This window comes from Acanthisitta chloris, unplaced genomic scaffold (assembly GCF_000695815.1).
Source record: "Acanthisitta chloris isolate BGI_N310 unplaced genomic scaffold, ASM69581v1 scaffold5767, whole genome shotgun sequence".
In the NCBI taxonomy this organism is placed as follows: Eukaryota; Metazoa; Chordata; class Aves; order Passeriformes; family Acanthisittidae; genus Acanthisitta; species Acanthisitta chloris.
In genome coordinates, this window is record NW_008683061.1 from 46,527 (window position 1) to 67,248 (window position 20,722).

Below are 20,722 nucleotides of genomic sequence, written 5' to 3' on the forward strand. Positions count from 1 at the left end.
AATGTGTACACACAGAGATAGCTACAGAAAAAAACCCCAGTAAAGCAAACAGAAGACAGACAGACTAAGAGAGTTTTAGTCTGTGTTTCATCTCAATCTGTGTTTTATGGATGGAAAGATGACATTCAAATACATTTATTCTTTTGGCTGCCTGGGTCAACATTGCAAGCACAAAAGGTGGTTAACATAAAAGAGCACATATAGAACACAGTATAATAATAAGTGACTTAAATTCACAAAATTGGAGTCTCACAAACTCCTCCATGAAAGAACCATGTTTACTGACAATTGAGTTTGATAAGAGACCGCAGTTACTCATATTCCAATGAATATTGTGAAGAAAATCACATGTGCATTGTTTACTGAATTTAATACATGCTTGCAGAATGATTGCAGAATCTTGTCAAAATAGAAACGTGGATTCATAACAATGGAAGTTTTCTAGTTTATGGATTACTTCCAGACAGATTAAGACTGCAAAGCATATAATGCTTTCTGGCTTACCTTACCTTAAAGTTTTCCTTTTATGACTAAATTAGTTGTATTGCAAGTTATACTAGGGAACTAGGTTGTTCCTTCCTGGAGCAACCAGATTGTTGTAGATCTGGCAGTATGTGAATTACCTGAAAACTGGAATTTACTTCACAATGCCATTGGAACAAAAAACATGACAACCTAGAACATAGCCACAGGAATTGGAGTTTGGTTATTAAATAATCAGTAAGTATTTATACTAAGGCTCAGAAACTATTCTTATTTGCTTTTAATGGAATTCATACCCAATGTACTTCATTATGAGGGCCCAGCTTTGCTAAGCAAGTTCAAGTCTTGGTTTCAAATCCCCTCTGTCTTGGTAACTTCACATTATGCAAGGGGGTGTAGTTTTTGTGAAAAACTTTCCCTGCTCCATCCATTTTGTGGCCCTTTTGCACTGAAGAAAGCCTAGTTGGGCTGCACAATATTGAAAGCAGTTGGGTGTAAGAGCCCTCTCCTTGGTAAGTGCAGAAATTACGACCTTTCAATAAGAAGCAGATAGCTGGAACAGTAGGAGCATCCCTCTCAGGTAAAGAGGGGTGCCAATTCCTGAAACAGGAGTGTTCTTGGTGGACTGGGTTTCCATGGGCATTGTCTGATGTGCCTGCCAAAGAGACAAGAGAAACAAAGGCAGCAGGAAAGTCTAAGATATGATGAAACAGGCACAGGTTCTGGGAGAAAAATCGTGAGAGGAAAAGACCTCATTGCAGTGGACAACTTCCCCCCAAGGTCAGCAAAGGGGCAGGCACTGATCTCTCCTCTCTGGTTAGCAGTGACAACACCTGAGGGAATGACGTGCAGCTGTGTCAGGAAAGGTTTAGGTTAGATATTAGGAAAATTTCTTCATCCAGAGGGTGGTTGGGCACTAGAACAGGCTTCTCAGGGAAGTGGTCACAGTGCCAAAACTGACAGATGGACAGCACTCTCAGGCACATGGTGTGATTGATTGGAGTTGTTCTGTGCAGGGCCAGGAGTTGGACTTTGATGATCCTTGTGGGTCCCTTCCAACTCAGAATAATCTGTGATTCTAGGATTCTGTGACAGAGGTGGATTTTGCCTTTGGGAAGTTGGCTAAAAGGAGGCTTACAGCTGGGGGTAATGTCATGGTACTGTGCTTGTGAGTCCTGCAATGCTTAGAGACACCAGACAGTGGAATGGCATTGCATAAAAGATGGATGGAGTTACTGTGATTTTCTCTTCTCTCTCTAAGTGAAAGACCTTGCAGATTGTGATTTTGTTTGGTTATCTAAAGTAACATTTTTCAGCTGAAGACTCAGAGAAATTTCATGTTTAACTATGAAGCTCACCTGGCAGTTTAGAGGCAAAGAAATGCTTTTGTCATAGGCTGTAAAAGGGAAGGAGAGATGGAAGGCAGATATGAGCCTGAGCTAGGGTCACTTGCTGCTCAAACTGCCACCCTCACTACTTCACCATGAACTCTCTCATGCTTCCTTATACACCCTTCCGTGATTCAGCCCTCCCTAACTCCAGCACATCTGCTTCCCTCTATGCCTTATTCACTTTGATCACAAGGGGTGATCAAAGGTGTTCTGGGACGACCAGGCAGAGGACAGCAACAAAGTCGCTTGCTTCGGCATTGGGAATGGGATGGTTACTTGCAGGCATCTGATTCTTAGCTGCAAGGACAAATCAGTAGTATGAAAAGTAGTGTGAAAACAGCAGATGGATGGAGGAAGGTGAGTGCAAATATTTTCTGGCTATCCTTTCCTATGCCATGTAGGACATAACTTCTCAAATGACGTGTCCAAACCCTGAGAGCCAAAATCGAGGAAGTCTGATTTAGGGTCTTAATGTTGTAACTCTGCATTTAGAACAGCACTGTTCAGGTCTTTCTTCCTCAGTTTCATCTCTAGGCTCCAAGGGAGTTAAAAATAACCTGGTATGTGCATACTGCAGGTGCTCCAGAGCACGTACCTGGTGGTCTCCAAAATCCAAGCAAGCAGGGATGCTCTTGACTTCAGAGCCGCAGATCTGAGATCTCTTTGATCTTAATGACAAGCAGAATGTTGTAGAAAAAATAGTTATAAGGCAGGAGGAATCAGAGTAAGACAGAAGCTGATGTGGCCCTCTTATTTCTTCACCTAATTTGAAGAAAATGTTTTGTTTTACTTGATGGTTGTAGATGAAATTTGGGAATTCTGACTTGCTTTTCTGTCTACAGCTCCATCAGGTGCACTGAGAGTACAGTGCTGGTTTCTTATCTGCAGGTTGTTCTATAAAATTTCTATTTCTTAAACGATTTTCTTCCTACCATTTCTCACACCACCAGTGGGTATAAGACAAACCCTTAGATGGCATTTCCGTGTTTCATTTGATTAGAAGGACCTAGGAGGTGGTAGTGAAAACAGCTGAAAATGGTTATCTGAAGGATGATTATGGAGGCAGATGGTATTCAATCTCAGTTGTAAGGACAGTGAGCCTGAAATACTGTTGAGCCAAATAGGCAAAATTAAGGTATTTTCTTTAGCAGTATTTTGTTCTGCCTTAGCCTCAATGTCTAGTTTCACATTTTAAAACTGAGAATGTGTAATATTAGTTAGTGGGTGAATAAAAAAAATTAAACCATCATATTTTCATTGGTTTTCCTTTTGCAATGTTGAAGAATCAGTCTAACATCCTATTGGATATTAAATCACAGGTGCTCTGTGTGCTTTGATTACACGAATTCTCATATAATCTTCTTGTAAACCCATGGTCTCAAACCTGTTAGAGACATAAATAGTCCAAAAATAATTGTAAAAATCTTTGATGTTTGTCAGCTAACAAAACATTGCCAGAGATATGTTTCGATTCTTTACCTATAGCTACTGGAGATGCCGCTCTCAAAGAAGTTATGTTCTGTACCTTATTGCAATGAACATCTATGCTGTGCTCAGTAGAAGATGCAAAATCCGGAGAGCACAGTTAATTACTGAAGAGAAAGCAGTGGTATCGTAACCTGCCCCTAAAGCAATCAGCCTTTTCCATAAGAACAAAGTTCTTTAGAAACAGTGTCTCTCTTCTAGTTTACAAATGGGTTAATGGAGGGACAGAAGCCAGCTGCTAGATTTTGTCTGTTACACTGGTGTAAAGCTGATACCCATAGTCCTGCAGCCTAGGGCTGACTGTGTGCTCCCATTGGATGAGTTTGCTAAGTTTTGAACACAGCTGTTTGAAACATTTGTACCTTATTCCTAGCTGGTTTGGTGGTATTTCCTTTTATTCCTGCTCTCTCTTTTTTCCAGTGTGTGAGTTAGACCACTTTAAATGCCATCACTGCTCCATGGAGAAGGTAGTCCCATAGGACAGATAGGGCATGCCAAGGCTTTCCCTTTGTCTCATTTAAAGGCCAGTGTTCTACCTTCTATTCTCTGTCCCCTTCTGACACAGTGGAAAACATCAACTGTTAGAAATGCTCAGCCAGCTTTTTCAGTATCATTTACTATTTTATCTCACATGTTTGATTATATTCTTCTTGCAGCCACTATCCTGAGATCTAGATCAGGTATGAGTTTCTGCCTGCTGACAATAAAGTCAGCAGAGATCCTGGTGACAAAAAAATAGTCACCTGGAGGAGAAAGGCTACTGTGAAGCAGGATGAGAGAAGTGAGCAGAGCTTGGTGGAACAGGGACATGACCAGGGCGGCTGAGGATGTGCTGATTCAGCATTTCCTCCCTGTGGGCAGCACCGGCTCTTTTCTTCTCTGCAGCTGGAGCTGCCTGTGTCCTTCAGGATCTCCAGGGTGCTGGAGGTGGAAAGGCAGTGAATCTGCAGCTTTTCAGCTCCTATGATGAATCCTCTGCAATATAAAGCCAAATTACCACACTGAAATTTATTCACTACTTACAAATCAGCATAGCAACAGCCACAGTTGAGATTTGTCGAACGCATTTCTCTCTGGGAATTATTGTGAATACTTCTAAGGCAAACTCTAAAACCTCCATAATTTTTAGCAGATCCTTTGTGTATTTAGGTAAGCAGAAGTCGTAGGAAATTAATTTTTTTGCTGGCTTCTTACTGAGCCATTCTTGTTTGATTGAGTTGTAAGAAATGAAGAGCAGGTGTCTCCTGTCAGTAGTCTTTATGGTGTAGTTTGAGTTCAGATGAAAACCTTCCCAGTCCCATCCCTAGAATTTGCACCCTGTTTCATGGGTGATTTTAATTCTGAAATTTCTTAAGTTTTGAGAACCTATTTTTGGAACACTTGCAATGCTTTTCTCTGTAATGTTATTGATGAAGTAGCAGCATATTAAAGACTTTAAATCCAGGTATTTTAAAGTTAGCCACCAAAAAATCCATACTGAAGTGCTTAAACTGTCACTTGTGAACAAATGTTTTGTGTGCATGCATATCTAATGACTGCTAAGTAGCTAGCTTTTGATTTTAAAAAAAAGTTTAAGGATTGTTTTGTCCTGCAGAAAGTTACATAGACATACAGAGCTATGGTCCTGATTTATATAACTCAAAAAATAGCAAAAGGTGACTTCATTGATAAGTCTTGAAATGAGGATAAGAGGACAACTTAAAACTGCATAATTACTTCTGACACTAAGGTGATTAAAAACTCATGAAGTCTTTAAGCTTGAGCTATTACATTGCCAGCCTAAGCCAAAGATACCTGACTTTAAGCAAGTTCAGAGAAGGTAAGAGACATGGGGCTGACTCTTTCTTACACATGTTGAACAGCTAAATGCCATATGATTTGTCCTACAGACTGGCTGGAAGAGCCTTATTTCATACAATGGGATGCACAAATATCTGTTATTAAATCAGTTGACCTAACATTAGCATGTGATTTCGCAACTGATGGTTTGAACCATCTGTTTGTCACTACTTGAATCAGCTATGATGCATCTCTTCTGAACATTTATAAGGATTCACTATGTGTATGCACATTGGGTAATTGCATGAACAGACTGGCATAAAAGATACAACTGATCTGAATTAACAGTCATTCTGCTTTGTTCAGGGCCATGAATTTCTCACTAGGTGCCTGTAAACAAGCAGTTGTAAATGGAGCCAGATATTCCAATATGATAGTCCATCTTAATTCTTCGGAAGTTCAAGCTCTAATTTAATAAACTCTTAATTTTGATGAGTAAAGCAAGCTTGTAACCTCAGTTCAATATTGGATGTGATTCTTGTGAATCATATTTATTTTCTTCAAAAATACAGAAATCTGCTTCTTTTGGTAGAACTCCCTATTTTATTGTAGTTTTAGGAAAGAGAAAGGTGAATGGAAGAAAAAAGGTGAAGTGAAAGAGAATTTTAGGGTTTTTTTCTACAGTGTGCTTGCTAAAGCTTTTTCTCCCTCTGTTTTAAGTAAGATCCAAGGTTCTGTATGCAGTGTTAGTTACCAGTCTGGATTCAGATACTGATCTACTAAACAGTAATATATAAGTTACAATCCTTGCCATCAGTTTGCTATAGGGTAAATATGGAAATATCCCCCTACAGCTACTTGCAGCCTTTTGGTAGACAAAAAAATATCTAGAGTGTGGGGTAATGAGGTACATCACCTGCAGTTAGAAAGCTGTACTGGCCCTATAGCAGCACCTGACTGAGCTTCTGAAGACTGTAGTGGTGATGATCAGCTCTTATTTCCAGGGATATCTAGAAGAATTTAAGTATATTGAGACCACTAAGATTTGCTCTTTTCAGCTTCCTGCCAACCACATAAAGCCTACCCACCAAGTAGGCAAAGGTTCTAACTGTGAATTGTTTTGGGATATTCACAGATAGGACGTCTAAGGGATTCTAATTTAGTAAAAACCAAAAACTTAGATTAAGAGAATGTGTGCATACATTAAGGTAAAATAATATCTTAACTTTTTTGGTTTATTCACTGAGGTCTTTAGGCTTTCTGAAATCTGACTAGTCAAATTTGTTGCTTGGATTTTAGTTATGCCTTCACCTGACTTATCATGTAATTTCAAATAAATGCAGAACAGTTCTATTCCAAGTACATTACTAGCACTCCTTAGGATACTGGTTTATAGAAATTAACTAACCCATCTTAAATTAACTAGATTGATTTCAGTGCTGCCTTTGAAATGTGCCTCATTTTCCTGCAGTTCAGTCTGACAAAAAGACACACAGGCCTTAGGTGTGTCTTCAAAGATTGGAGAATCCTGTGCTCCAGGAAAACTTTACCTCCTGTGATTTACTTCAGGACTGACAAGTGGTGTCTCACTCTTAGGTATAAAGTTTCAGTGTGCTGATGCCATTTTTGAAAGTGGGCACAAGAGACAGCAGCAGAAGTCCTTCACTGGAAACCATCTTGAAGCAATTAGGCGAATCCTTATCTGGGCTAATAATGTAAAATAATTGAAGAGATGAGAATGCATTAAGTACCACACTGGTGGCCACCAAACATCATGAACTGCCATTGTTCCCATGAAAGCTAATTGGTTCTTTAAATAGCTTTTAGTTATTAAATGTGAAAAAATATTTAGCCACCAGAGGAGAGTTGTAAACCCACACTGTAGAAATTATGTTGAAATTGCATTGCATTTTTACCTTCTCTTGTTTGACAACCAGCTTTTCTCAGGTTAGGTGAACAGAATGGGCAGTCCAGTTTACAATTGCTTCTGGCAATATGGAAACTTCAACTAGATCAGCAGCTACTAGAGCTGCAGCCAGTCAGCGCTCTCATTCTGATTTTGGAATGCAAAATCGAAGTTATTATCCATCTTTTACTAACACGTATATTCTGTAGCAAATACCTAGAGTTTTTTATAGATTCTGCTCCTCATTTGACTGTCACGATGCCATTTATTTCAAAGGAAAGCATGGGGAGACTCACCAGGGGGTGAGGCATCATCTCTTGCATTGACTTCAGGAGTGTGCGTTTTTCAAGAACACACATTACCAAACAAGGCAGGGAAGTTGTCAGCCTCAATCACTAAAGGACTTAGGTCACCGAGGAAAAGAGATGTATGAAAAGGACTCCATAGCAAATAGGCTTTTTTTATTTATTATTTTTTGATTCTTCCTGAAATAAAATGTGTAAAGACTTTTAGCACAGGCAAAGCAAACTTGAATACCTGATCATCGATAGTGGCAGGAGGGTGGACAGATTCTTACATGCTGCCATGGCATACAGGAGAACCAACAAATATTTTGTTGAATTCTCTAATAAAAAATTAATGATCTGCCTAATGATTAATCATTTTATAATTCTGATAAAAACACAATGATAGATTGTGCCCCAGATATTTTTGAATAATAAAGTGCACTAGAACGCACTGTTTTCATTTTGCATAATTGCAATAAATTCATGGTTTTAAAGAAATTATAACATGTAACTGCAAAATATAATCTTTACCAGTAATTCCTTCAGAAATATATTGTTTCTGCAAGGAAAAAGTGATACTTTAGAATACTTTACCATGATGTGTATGATACCACAACTAAATAGCAGAGAACATGTAAATGCAAAACTCATTGTAAACAGTAGGAGAACAGTTAAATTTGCCATCCTAATGAGGACAAAATGCCATCAAATACACAATGTAAGCAACAACACAACTGATTTTTTCACTGCCCTAGTTTAAAGCACTATTTTCAGGTGTTATTATTGTTAATCCAGGAGATAATCCAGGAATTATAATCATTTAGTACCACCAAAATGTCAGTTCATTGTTTACATTCCTAGTTTTGAAATGGTGGAGGCATTTCTGCCTAAAGATTCTATTTATATTCCAGTCTTGAACATTTCTGCTAGAATGTAACTTAACTGCAAGTTAAACTTGGGAACAATTGCATTGCTAATCATGCAGGGAAAAAATTATTTTGAAAATCCATTTCATGGTGTACACCCCATTCTGTACTGGCAAATAATTAAATTACCTTAGATGTGATTTTTAGTTTTATTCCCTTAATGTATATGCAAAATGTATTTCATTATTCTTTCTCTTTATAACATGATTATCTCCTGCCAATTAAATTATATGGTACAAATTATCATCTAGTTGGTTTTTTGCATTCATGCAGCTTCATTCCATTCCCTTTCAAGTAAATGGCAAGTGTTTCCTTCAACATGAGTTATTTTTTTTGTGCCATGAAAAAGTTATATTCTTCAGCCCTTTGTCAGGTAGAAATTACAAATTGCTCAGTTTTATCAATTATTTATTCTCATGCCTTTCAGTATTAAAAATAAGAAACAGATTTCCTGTCTTCAGAAGTTCGAAGGCCCAGATAGTAATGATTTTTAACTTTAATTGTTAAAGTTTCAGTTCTGAACATTCATCCAAGTATCACAGACTTCAATCCTGCAACTGTAGATGCCAATCTTTAGGACTTGACTGTCCTAAATTGCTTCTTTGGACAGAAGAAAACCTTTCCCTGGCTTGTCCTTTTTGCTTTCTTGCAAATTTTGCTGCAAGATTAATTTTCTTCCCCATGGAAGTCCCTCAAAAGATGCACAAATAAATCATGGATTTGCTTGTGTGTGTGTGTATTTGTATCTGAAAGATACATGAGTATGTATACTATCTGACTATATATACACATTATGCAAACATTTTCTAGGATGCATCTAGTGTTTCAATGACATTTTAGAACACTGATTTTGTATTTTCTTTTTGTTTCCTTTTCATTCCTTTAGAAGCTGTGATAGTTGTCTTCAACAGAGACATAAAACCTTTTTCCTTACATTTTCTCACACAAGGGCAGATTTATTTTAGGGATGACAGGTAGTTTCTTTTATCAGAACACAGATCTTTTTGTTGTCTCATTAACTTTTCTTCAGGTCAATATTCACAGCTGTGGGGGCATATTTTGACAAAGAGTTCACTTCTGGTTATTTTCTTATTTATTATGCAACAGAAAGGATTTGCTCTGTCATCGGTGTTTTCTTGTAACTGTTTGCCTTTCACTTAACTTTCAAGGTTAATTAACTCAAAAGGCATGTCCTAAAAGTTAATGTTGAAGTGTGTCCCAAAACTGGGTTTCACCAAAGAGGGGAGATTTTTCTGTAGAACAGTGGTGATGTAATTTCTTTGCTATGTATTACATAGCACTAAGCAAGAATCCTTGAGATGGAGGAATTTATTTACAGCCCAGTCAGAGTTTCATTTTCCTTCATGGCAGACCATTATGTGCCATGTAGCTTGCCCTTAACCAGAGCTGCCAGTTTGTGCTAAATGGATGATTACAGGGAATGGTTAAACTGAAACACCATTTTTAATTTCCTTGCCTTGTCTCTTCCTGCAAAATACCAAGGTAATGTTACTCCTCTTTAGATTTTCACTGAACAGTTGGTCAATCCTGAGTTTCCTATTGTCTTTAGTCTTCAGTCCTCACTCTCTCAAATTGATTGACATGTGGGGAGTTTACTTCCATGCGTAATCTGTATGAAGTGAACAGCACAGCTGCTGTGTGCCAGGCCCTGAAATGACAAGGGTTTGTGTCCAAGAATCTGACAAGAGTAAAAGATTCTTGTAACACTGCAGTGTGGTATTACTGTGATGTACTTGATCACTGGAATACTTTAATTTGGTCATTCAAAAACCTATCACAACAGCATTCATAGGATCAGACATCTCTGATGTTCTACTGCCTTTCTATTCTATGTATGCTTCATCTGACACTTCTTTTTGTTCTTTTTCCCATTCACGCAGTCACCTAATGCTGGAGACAAGGATGACCAAACATTGACGGTAGGCAGCAATTATTATGCATCTGAGCATTTGTTTCTCAGAAGGATGGTGAGGCAAGCCTTACTTTGGTTTGGCACACAGCAACATTTTTCTAAATTACTGGTTTTTCTTTCTCTTCCTGTGCTGCTATAGAATTTAAATAATTTATTTCCAAAGATAAAGCAGTGAAATAATTTTTTTGTTCAGTTTTCTATCATTTCTCATTTTGTATGTGTATGACACCAAAGATTAATCCATGTACCATGTATTATTGCAAAATACTATTTTCTTCAGTGTTGTTTTTTTACCTCTAATTGGATTTCAGGGTCTTACGAGTCAGCAGTCTGTTGGCTCTCATTATTCTTTTTATTGAAACGAGCAGCCAGCCAGTCACGATGCAGTCTTACTCTATGGGATATATTAAATGCATCGATTATTGTACTAGACAATTGCCAGGTGAAAAGATCCTCAGAGTATGTTTTACATTTCTTTAAAAGCATGTAAAAGATGCTTGTACTTTAGATCCATTGCTGTAGATGTCTGTACTGCCTTACCATGCTTGCAGTCTGCTTTTGCAATGAGTACTTAATGGATTGACCCAAAGTGAGGAGCATGTTTCACTCTGACTGAGTGCCATTAAAAAGTACTCCCTGCCCTTTGTTTCCATAATTCCTATCATATGCATATTTGCAATGCACCACAGAAATAAAAATTATAGCTCACTTGAGAGATTCAAACACAAGGTTCAACAAAGAAACAAATTATTAATTCTTCTTGATGCAAATATGAGGGGTTTATTTTCTTAACACTTTAGAGTTTCCACAAGGAAGGATTCTTTTTTCCCTACTCTTTTCCTGAATCCCGGAAGACTAATGACTAACCTGATGATCCATCCCTTCCAGAGAAATTGTCTATGTTAGGTTAATGTTAGATACAGTCTGTAGTCTAATATGATGTGCTATAGGTGATGGTTGAAAATGTTTCACTGTACAGTGAGATGTGAGATTAATTCTTGCTTTCAAACCTCTTTCCACACAAACAACAAAAAAACCCTAAATTCTTTCCCTTATTTTTCACCCTAGACCAAACCACGCCTCCAGCGGGGAGGAAGCTCTGCATCTCTCCACAACAGTCTAATGAGGAACAGCATCTTCCAGCTCATGATTCACACACTTGACCCACTTGCTGAAGGTATGCCTATTAATTTTATTTTTTTTGCTTTTCTGATGCAAAAGCAAATAAATGTTTTCCCCTTCTCCCCATGAAATTATTTTTTACATTTCTCTTGCTTTCATCAGTCTTTTCTGAATGTGTCTGAATTTTCTGAGAAAGTTCTGCACTCTTACAGTGTGATATACATACTCCCACCAAGGCTTGTAACTTGGTAAATGTGTTCATTGCAGTGATAACTAAAACTGATCACTTGGTGGATGCATACTATAATTACTGAGTCTCTTTGCCTTCAGCTTCAGCAACAATCTAAAAGTTACAAAAACTCTATCGTCTTGTACCTTTGTAAAGAGGTATTTTTTGCTTTCTTTCCTGGTTTTGCTTTTAGTAAATCAGAAAAAAAATTCCAAAATGGTGGATAATTTGTCATATGGACTATCTAAAAAAATGAGGCTCTGTGCGTTTGACTTCCCATGGTTTAATGATGACATTAGAAAAAGTGCAACAACCCTCTGTGTAACATTTGTGCTAATGGTTTGCTTGCTTTATCCAAGTGTGGTGTAATTTATGTATTTTTCTTTGGGAAATCAGCAAGAAGATCATGATTCATTTGATCTGAGAAATTGGCAGGAAAACCATAATAGCTTTTGCAATTGTGGGGTGGTTTGGCTCTCAGCTTTAAGGCCAGGTGTTTATTTGGTGACTGTGTGTCTGTAGGACTTTCCTTGTTGCTATAATAAATGTCTGGCGAAATAGGACTTGTGAAGGAATTGGGAAGCACTAAAAGACCTGAAATATTACTGATAGACCTTCCAAACTACAGTGATCAGAACTATACATAGCTCTTCCTTGCATTTAAGTTCCTTTGTGTGCAGTTTTTTGATTGTGCTGTATTTAATGGACAAGGCAAATCTACTTTTCTATTTCTTCAAACAGTGAAGCTGACATTCATTTTGCAACACAAGGTCAGTTTTAGCCCTTGATATCTCCACACCAGTATTTCTGTTGTGATAATGATTTGCCTTGCTTCTCTTTTTGGTCAGTGCTACACAATTCAATGCCAAAGTGTGTTGTCTGTTAGAATGGAGTAATCAATAGACTGTGCCCAGTCTATTCACATTGAATGCACAAAAAGGACGTAAGAATTTTATTGCAGTTACTTATTTGGCTTTATTTGCATCACTAAAGCAGGCAAGCAGGCTTTCTAGGTGCTGTAACCAGTAAGTCTCATCTTTACCCAGCTGATATCCAAGCTTTTCACTGCATTAGAAGAAGAAAAGACTTCCAATCTCAATTTTTCTCTTTTTAATGAAGAATTACAATTTTCCGTTGCAGACCTTTGCACTCCTCTTTTCCCTTAAATCAAAGCTCCTGGAATGCAGATGCATTTTTTGTGTCTCAAACAGTGCTAACACAAACTGAAATAACAATCATATTAAGCAGTAAATAGACTTCATCATGGTAAGAGAGAACAGAAGTGGGATGGGAAGAGTTCACTAATATGGACGGAACATTCATGACAGAGTGAAGACCACAAGAAAGCTAGAATTGAACTGGAGTTCAATTTGAACCTAGTGGAGATAGAGAAATAAGATCACCTCTCAGGTATTTTAACATTGCTTAAGCTTATTTCACTTGTTTCCTAGACACAACTTGTTCAGCTTTTCCCCTGTAGCAAGCTTGTACCATGTGGTGTGATACAGAGGCTTCCTCCTTCACGACAGTGTAGGACAAAAGGGGCTTGAAATCTGAAATTCATCTTGGGAAACACAAAGGCCCAACTCTTCTGAAAATTAGATGTTAATTATAATTAAGTCTATCAGGTAACTCAATCCTGTTCTTCATTAGGTCAGTAAAACACATGAGATCAATGTGGATTGATAGAGATGTTTGCAATGCATAAATCTAATTTAAGTTACTCCAGCAACATTTTCTTCAGTGTTTCTTTGCTCCTAATATTTCACTGTTTGTTTATGGGTCTTTTTCCTTTCCAAACTCTTATATTTGTCCTGTAATTAATATTCTTCAGAAAATGGAATGTAAATGTCTTGTGGCCTTCTGATAAGTGCAAGTCAGCAGACATCTGTTCATCTGTACATTTCATTTCAACTGACACACTGAGTTAAAATTTACAAAGGGAAAAACATTTAGCTACATTTGCAATAAATATTATATTTTAATGCAAAACTTTAATGAAAATACAGCTAAGAAAACACTGAAAAATAACCTATTTATGTGCAGACATTTTAAGTTGCTTTTAATGTCAAAGAAATCAGTATTTCAAGCTTTTGCTGACTTCACAGAATTTGAATTTTAGTTCATGAGAGCATGAACATGCAATTCAATAAATATTTTTGCAAGTAAGAGAAACTGTGGTAGGAAAAATCTTTCCATGTTGCTGTCACATACTGTGGTCATTAACCTTTTCTGAGGCACCACCTCATTTTGTAGCCTTGGCTTTCAAGATCTTTTGCACTGCAGGCAGTTTGAAAGGCAGACACAAGGATTATTGGATATCTCCACTGAACACTTGTCTTGTTTCCAGAGATTTTGAGCTTTTAAGTGTCCACATTCATTATTCTGTATTCAGCTAATTCTGCAAATCTCCATGAAAGAAAAGGCATTTTAGTTTGATATAAGTACTGTGCTGGCTGAGGTAGGTAACACTCATTAATAAATTTGGAAGTCATTGTACTGAAGTATTACATTCAATTAAAGAGTATGTGTGATAATGGATATGGGTACTTGTTGTATGCATTATTGATTATTTATTTGGCTCTGTATTAATTTTGCCTACCAAACTCTCACCATCTTTTTGTGTTTTAATCTCCCCGTGTATAACGAACATTGAACAACCAATTGGTCCATTGTGTTTACCATGCTAGCTAAGTAACTTTTTAAGCTGATAGCATTTAATTGTTACAAATTAAAAAGGATAATATTTATTAAAACTGTCTGAGAAGTGCCATCCTTTGCTCTATAAACCCATCATTTGGAGTAATGTAGAAATGTAAAGAATCATCTAGTACCTGATGTGACCCATGTGGTCCTCTCCACTTCTCATGCCCTTTCCTACTACCAAAAAAACTCAACAGTTTTCTGAGTTTTGTGTAAGCAAAGAAAATGAGCTCTGTGGCACTCATGTAATGAATGACAATGGGCCTGATGCATGGCCTGTGAGGTTAAAACATTTCTTCCAAATCATTTAATGCAAGTATAGATCAGACTCAAAGGAAAGCAGAAAGAGGTTCTGAGCATTTTTCAGTCCTATTTTGGTCAGCTTAGATTTCCTTAGTATTTCTGCCAGATGATGACTTAGATCAATAGGTCAAAAACATTGCATCATTAGCAGTATTTGTTGGATTTACAGAGAAAGAATAGTATGAGAACATTACAAAGTCCCATTCTCAAAGGAAGAAAAGGTTGAAAGGTGTGTATAAAAGCTGACACATACACAGGGACTCTGGCACCCCTTGCACTTGAACATACTCCTTCTGTCCTCCTGTGTCTCATTTCTTTTTTCCACATTTCAGTAGCATTTACTTCCCTTGCCTTTCTCATACTGCATCTCACTCACCTGCACTCACCTTCTTTCAGCCTCTTCCCATAAAATGGCCTCTTCAGCACTTGCTCTCCTTCTGGACTGCTGAGTCCATTAGACAAAGCACTTCCCAATCAGATGCCAACAGCCCTGCAGCTGTCACAGCTGAATGAACTGGGTTTTCAGTCTCTGGAAGAGCATTTGTAGAGGCTGGGAGCTCTGTGCTTGACTCTTCCAGTTCAAATGTTGCCTTTAGACGTTAAATTTCTAGTTTTTGCACTGCTGCTGGGAGATCCCACTTTTCTTTCTCTGTAAGTCAGTAATAAAGTTCACTATTACATTTTCTTGAATAATTACAAGGAAAATGAGGACATGCAAAGACACATTGCTCAGTCATTTGGAGTTGTGTGGACTTTGCAAAGCTGACAGAGAAGTCCCATCTACATCCTCTTGAAAGCATAAACAGTGTAAAGTGTATAAACAGACTGTGTGACTATTAAAGGTCAGCTCGACCTACACACTGTTATTATTGCATTAACATTCAGTGTATTTATAGACAGCCAGCTCATCATATTTACTCCTGAATAATTCATTTGCGAAGTCAGAACCAACCTCTGCTGCAACTGAAAGCATCTTAAAAATGCACTTGATTGCAAGTAGGAAAACATGAAATGGGAGAGTAAGATTTATTTCCCACAAAATGTAGATAAACAGAGTAATCCCAATTTATGATTACACACTCATGAACCTGTCCTTCTTTTACCTTTCCACAAAAATGTGGTTTTGCATGGCTTGTGCTTGTCTTGTGAAAGCCAGCTTGTAAACTCTCCAGAATCAGTGGGCTTGCAAGGTGTTCAGCCCACCTCTGACAGATGAGTAATACTTGAGACCAGCAGGACCTGCTGGATATTTGGCACTTTGTATTCAGGCAGGTGTACAGCCATGCTGTGGATTTAACAGTCTAGACAAGGAAGGCTTCTCCCCTTCAAAATCTTGATCTCAGCATAAAGCTTCTAAGAAGATAAGAGTTCAGGCACACTAACAGCCAAATGTGTAGGGTATTTTTTAATGGGACATGAACTTTTCTTTACAGTTGAAAACTCATCATTCAGTAAAAAAGAAAATATCTGTGTGACATTAGGTTTTTGTTTGCTTTTATCTTATTACAGAAATAATGACCTTGATACTGATCATTTCCTGAGGATTAAGATTAATGACTGCCTGTGCATCAGGCTATCATCAACTCCCAGCCAGTCATTAATCCCCAGGAAATCCTATGCCATATTTGCTTCTGCTTAAGTGTTGGTCTGGCAATCCAGCTGAGTAGTCAGCTGGTCTGTTCATAACAGCATTACCCATATGAATAAGGATGGCATCATCAGGCCTGCTGTGTTGGTCAGGCCCCAGTCCAAAATCCAAGCAACTTCAACATGAATCATGGCAATCATTGATCATTTGTGTCTTTTTTGTTTCCTTCTGAGTCCTGTACCTCAGATACCATTGTCCTAGTTTTGAAAGGGACATTCCTGGGTCATGAAAGTGTAGGATTTACAAAGATGTCTTAATTTTATAAGAGAAGAATGTTGTTGTTATGCAGCAGGAGCAGGGCAAGGAAAAGCATGGTAAGTATTTTGTACAAGTGTCTGCCCTGAATAGTAATCCTCCCTTCTCCCTACAAGCTCTAGGTTATTTTAGAGAGTGATTCCTTCAGAACTGTGGAGGCATTTTCCCTCTGGAGGCATCTGTGGGTACTCTGTTGAAAACAGAAAATACCAGTGGTGAAATGCAGAGCACCAGCGCACCTGAGGTTACCTTGCTTTACTTGCACACCTTTATCAGGACAAAAGAGATGTTTTTGTTATCTTGCCACCCCTTTTCTGCCTGCTGATAAATTGCCACAGGCTGACAAAACATCTCCCACAAGTGAGGATTTAGCTAGTTGCTGACTCTCTTGCTCCTGTGTGACAAGGATATAACTCATATGCAAATGACATCGTCTGCATGGAAATGAATGTGATATAAATCTCTGTCATGGCTCACTCCCCAGTCAGAAGTAGGTATCTTTGGCAATTCTCTCCTATTCCCATCTTGAATCCTATTTCCAAAGTGGAAAACTACAGGATGTACTTCTGCAGGAGAGGTGTTGTTTATCTTATATGCTTTACTTTTTTTTAAAAAAGAATGTAAATATGGTGCATGTTATTATGAGAGAAGTAACTTTCTGTTACATAAAGCTAAGCTTACAATTCTGTGACTTCTTCCACTGAATGCAGAAAAATACAGTACTGTCACTGGTTGTTCTGACAAAACAATGAAGCCTACATTCATGCTTCTCAGGAAAATAAAGAAGATCCTCAAAGTATTTGACATAGTAATGAATTATTTATAATTATATACAAGGTCCTGTTGTGTTCCTAGGTACTGGCCTTAAGAATTTCCCAACTTTTACATTCACCTCAAACTGTTTTGCTTATTTGCTGCTGCTACTTGGGAGTTTTTCTTAGGTGTCATACAAACTGTCATCTTACTCCAAAGACTGCTGGCATAGGTTGGGTAGCCTTTGCCTGCCTGGTCACTCAGCAAGCTCCCAGCTCTGGTCTCATTTTGCAAAAGCCTTGTGCTCTTGTTCTTCCAGTGGCCTAGGTGAGCTGCACCATCATCTCTGTGCTCACTGCCATTGGAAACCTGGCTTGAGTGTAGCTGTTTATTTGTTGTATCCTGAGAAGTAAGGCCAGGCAACTCAGCTTACGCCGACTCAGGTAATGGTCAGCTCTTGCATTGCTGAAGTAACCTGAGCACTTCCACATTCCTCAGCTCCAGAATGTGACTCTTAGAGGTCTTTTCCAACCTTAAGAATTCTTTGATTCTACAGTGCTACAGGACTTGAGTGCTTTTCCTAGCACCATGCCAGAAATGTAAAAAATGATTCTTCGGAGCTTTGTAAGCACAATGGTATTTTATTAAACATGAGAAAATATGCAAATCTAAATAGAAATGATAAAATTGTTTGGGTATGTTATTAATTATCTCTGCTCTAGATCCTTCATCATTCTCAGGTGTCCTTTAGGCATACCTGTGGGCTGGCAAAGCAGCTCAGCATCCTTCTCCTTGCACTCTTTTTCTTACCTAGCGTGTAAGAGTCTTTGGTTCCTCTCCCGGCCCACCAAGTTAAAATAGCCCTATGAGCACAGTGCTTAGAGCATTTTGACTTTCCTGTGTGCTGAAGACTGAAATGTTTGCAAGGGACTTCTGCCAGATAAGATGGGGGCTCCCTGACAGACTCACATGCAAATTAATAGCTGTTAGTTACAATATAGTGCCTTCCCTTTAACTCCAAAACATGGTATTTCAGTCTAATATGAAGATGAGAAACGAACAAAAAGGACAATTAGACTTGCCTTCAAAGTGGAGTTTCATGTCTTAGGCAGATACTCAAACTCTCTTTATGCAGCTAGCTTTCACAGAATTGGTGGGGTGGGCTTTTTCCATGTAGGTTGGAAGGGACTTAATGAATTATAGAATTCAGCTTCGAAGGGACTTAATGAATGATAGAATTCAGCTAGTCCAATCACCTGCTCAAGCAGGATCAACTCAAGCAGGTTGCCCAAGATGGTTTCTACTCATCTTATGAAAATCTCATTTTCAGAATTTCATTTTGAAAATGAAGTGGACACTCCACAGTCTTTCTGGGAGACTCATTTCAATGTGTGCCCATCATCCCAGTAGAAGGTGTTTTATTGTGTCCAGATGGAATGATCTCATTTTTAATTTGTGTCCATTGGCTCTTCCACTGTCAATAGGCATTTGTTAGGAAAGTTTTTTTCCCTTTTCTTCTTTCCCATCAGGAATTTATACGTATGGTTAGGATCTCACTGAGCCTTCTCTCCTCCAGGCTGAACAGTCCCAGCTCTCTCAGCATCTCATGAGAGATGCTCTAGTCACTTCATGATTTTGTGCTGGACTTGTCCTGGTATGTCTATGACTGCCCTGTACTGGTGAGCCCAGGACTAGTCCTGGCACCCAGATATGTCTCATGAGTACTGTGGTAGGAAATGTATCACCTCTCTTGACCTGCTTGCATTGCTTTCCCTAATGGACCCAAGGGTGCTTCTAGCTTAGCTTTCAGTGGTGTTTCTCTGCAGAGACATTAGCAAGAAGAAAGCTTTTCCCAGGGAAGATTTAAAACAGCTAAATGAGAATGGTGAAGCAATGAGACGCGTCACTCTCCAGCAAGGTCTTCTTTTACCTTTCTGTATGTGTAAACTAGAGACCACCAAGCTGTGTTTCACATTTAGATACTTGAGGGTGCATGATAAATACAGATGAGTATTTTAAAGGTAACTCCAACATCAAACTGAATTCAGAAATTGTAGGTGAAACAGCCCACACTGTCAGAGCATGGAGTAGAAACTGTGGGTTATGTGCAGCTAAGGGCAGGTCTATTTAGATAGGCAGAGGCAGTATATTAGATAGCCCAGTTAAGATGAGTCAGAAAGTTGAGAGAGAAAGAGCTGTTTCCCTTGGTATTACTTAAGTTTTCAAAGCCAAAAATGGATAGCAGTTGTATTTACAAACTTTCATATAACACAGAGAAATGTCATTGTAAAAGCTGTGGAACCTGAGCTGTCTACAAAGATGTGTGCCATTGGCATAGAGAAAATGTCTTGGGCTAACAAAGAGAATTTTGTTATTCATAATAAATGTCAAACGTCAGCTGATTTTTCTACTTGTCAATCATACATTTATACTGACAATCAAAGAAGCAGACTTTTGAAGTCTGAGCTGTTTTACTGAGTGGATTTATTTAGCACACATGCAGGAACTGTTTCATTCTTGTCATATTTTGGGAATGATGGTCTTGCTTTTTCTAAAAACAGTGGCTGCACTTTCATGACTATAAGGTGAGTGGGCTTGCAACTTTTATATTACCCACGTGTATCAAAATTGCTTTTGGTATACATAACTTTGTGGGCAAAGAAACCCTTGCAAATTTCCCTCAGAATGGGCAGGTCAATGGGAAAATGTAGCTCTTTCTTATGATGCTCTCCAAATCTGCAGCAATAAGTGTCAGATCTGCTTAACTTCTGAGGGTCTCAAAATCCAGGGAGAAGGCAGCACTCATTGCTAGTTTCACTGACTGAATTTCTAGTTACATAAAAAGTGAAGAATAGGTATCCCTTTAAAATCCATATAGCTCTTTGCAGGCAGGAAATGTGAAGTCATAGAAGTTTTCTGATGCATTTTTAATTTATTTTTGAAAATCTGAAATTTAATTCTTGTGTTTGTTTTATTGTGTTAGTTTTTGCAACAATTTGTGCCTGCATGCCCTGTTTTGTTGTTTTAACTAGAATCTACTCAAGCTGCTCACTGCAGGCAAAATTCTTGTCTCTCATCTCCATGGTATTTTCCAGTGATGCCCTGTTCTTCAGACAGTGTATTCTTCTTGGGACTCCCTACAGAGGATGCAAGGAAGACATGAATATTTAAACACTCGCATGATCCCAAAGCAGGGTACAGCTGTCTTCACTATGTATTTACATGCCTAATGGCTCTACCTTCATTTTAAGTTTCTTCTTAACTCAGAATTTCCTTGTTAAATGTATGAACAACAAAGAACATGAATAATTTATAAACCTGTACAGATCAGGGAATAGTAGTGGCTGTGAGGGTCTTTCCATTGAAGTTGAAAGGGAAATATTTCCTTTAGTACAGTTTTCACATGAGGGATGACTTCATCCTCCACAGATTGGTTGAGATTTATGACTCCATAGTGACAGGAACGCATGTTGCTCTTCCATTATTCTCCTTGGGCATGCTGAAAAACAGAACAGCAGG

The 20,722-nt window shown here is 38.3% G+C and overlaps 1 protein-coding gene across 2 annotated transcripts in view; it reads left to right on the forward strand.

Moving 5' to 3' along the window:
- Positions 1-20,722, forward strand: part of SLC24A2 (solute carrier family 24 (sodium/potassium/calcium exchanger), member 2) — a 103,459-nt gene that overhangs the window by 45,200 nt on the left and 37,537 nt on the right. For both annotated transcript variants that reach the window (XM_009078763.1, XM_009078762.1), the window contains exons 2-3: positions 10,159-10,197; positions 11,259-11,367. In XM_009078763.1, coding sequence (XP_009077011.1) covers positions 10,159-10,197; positions 11,259-11,367 — 148 coding nt within the window. The remainder of the gene's footprint in view (positions 1-10,158; positions 10,198-11,258; positions 11,368-20,722) is intronic.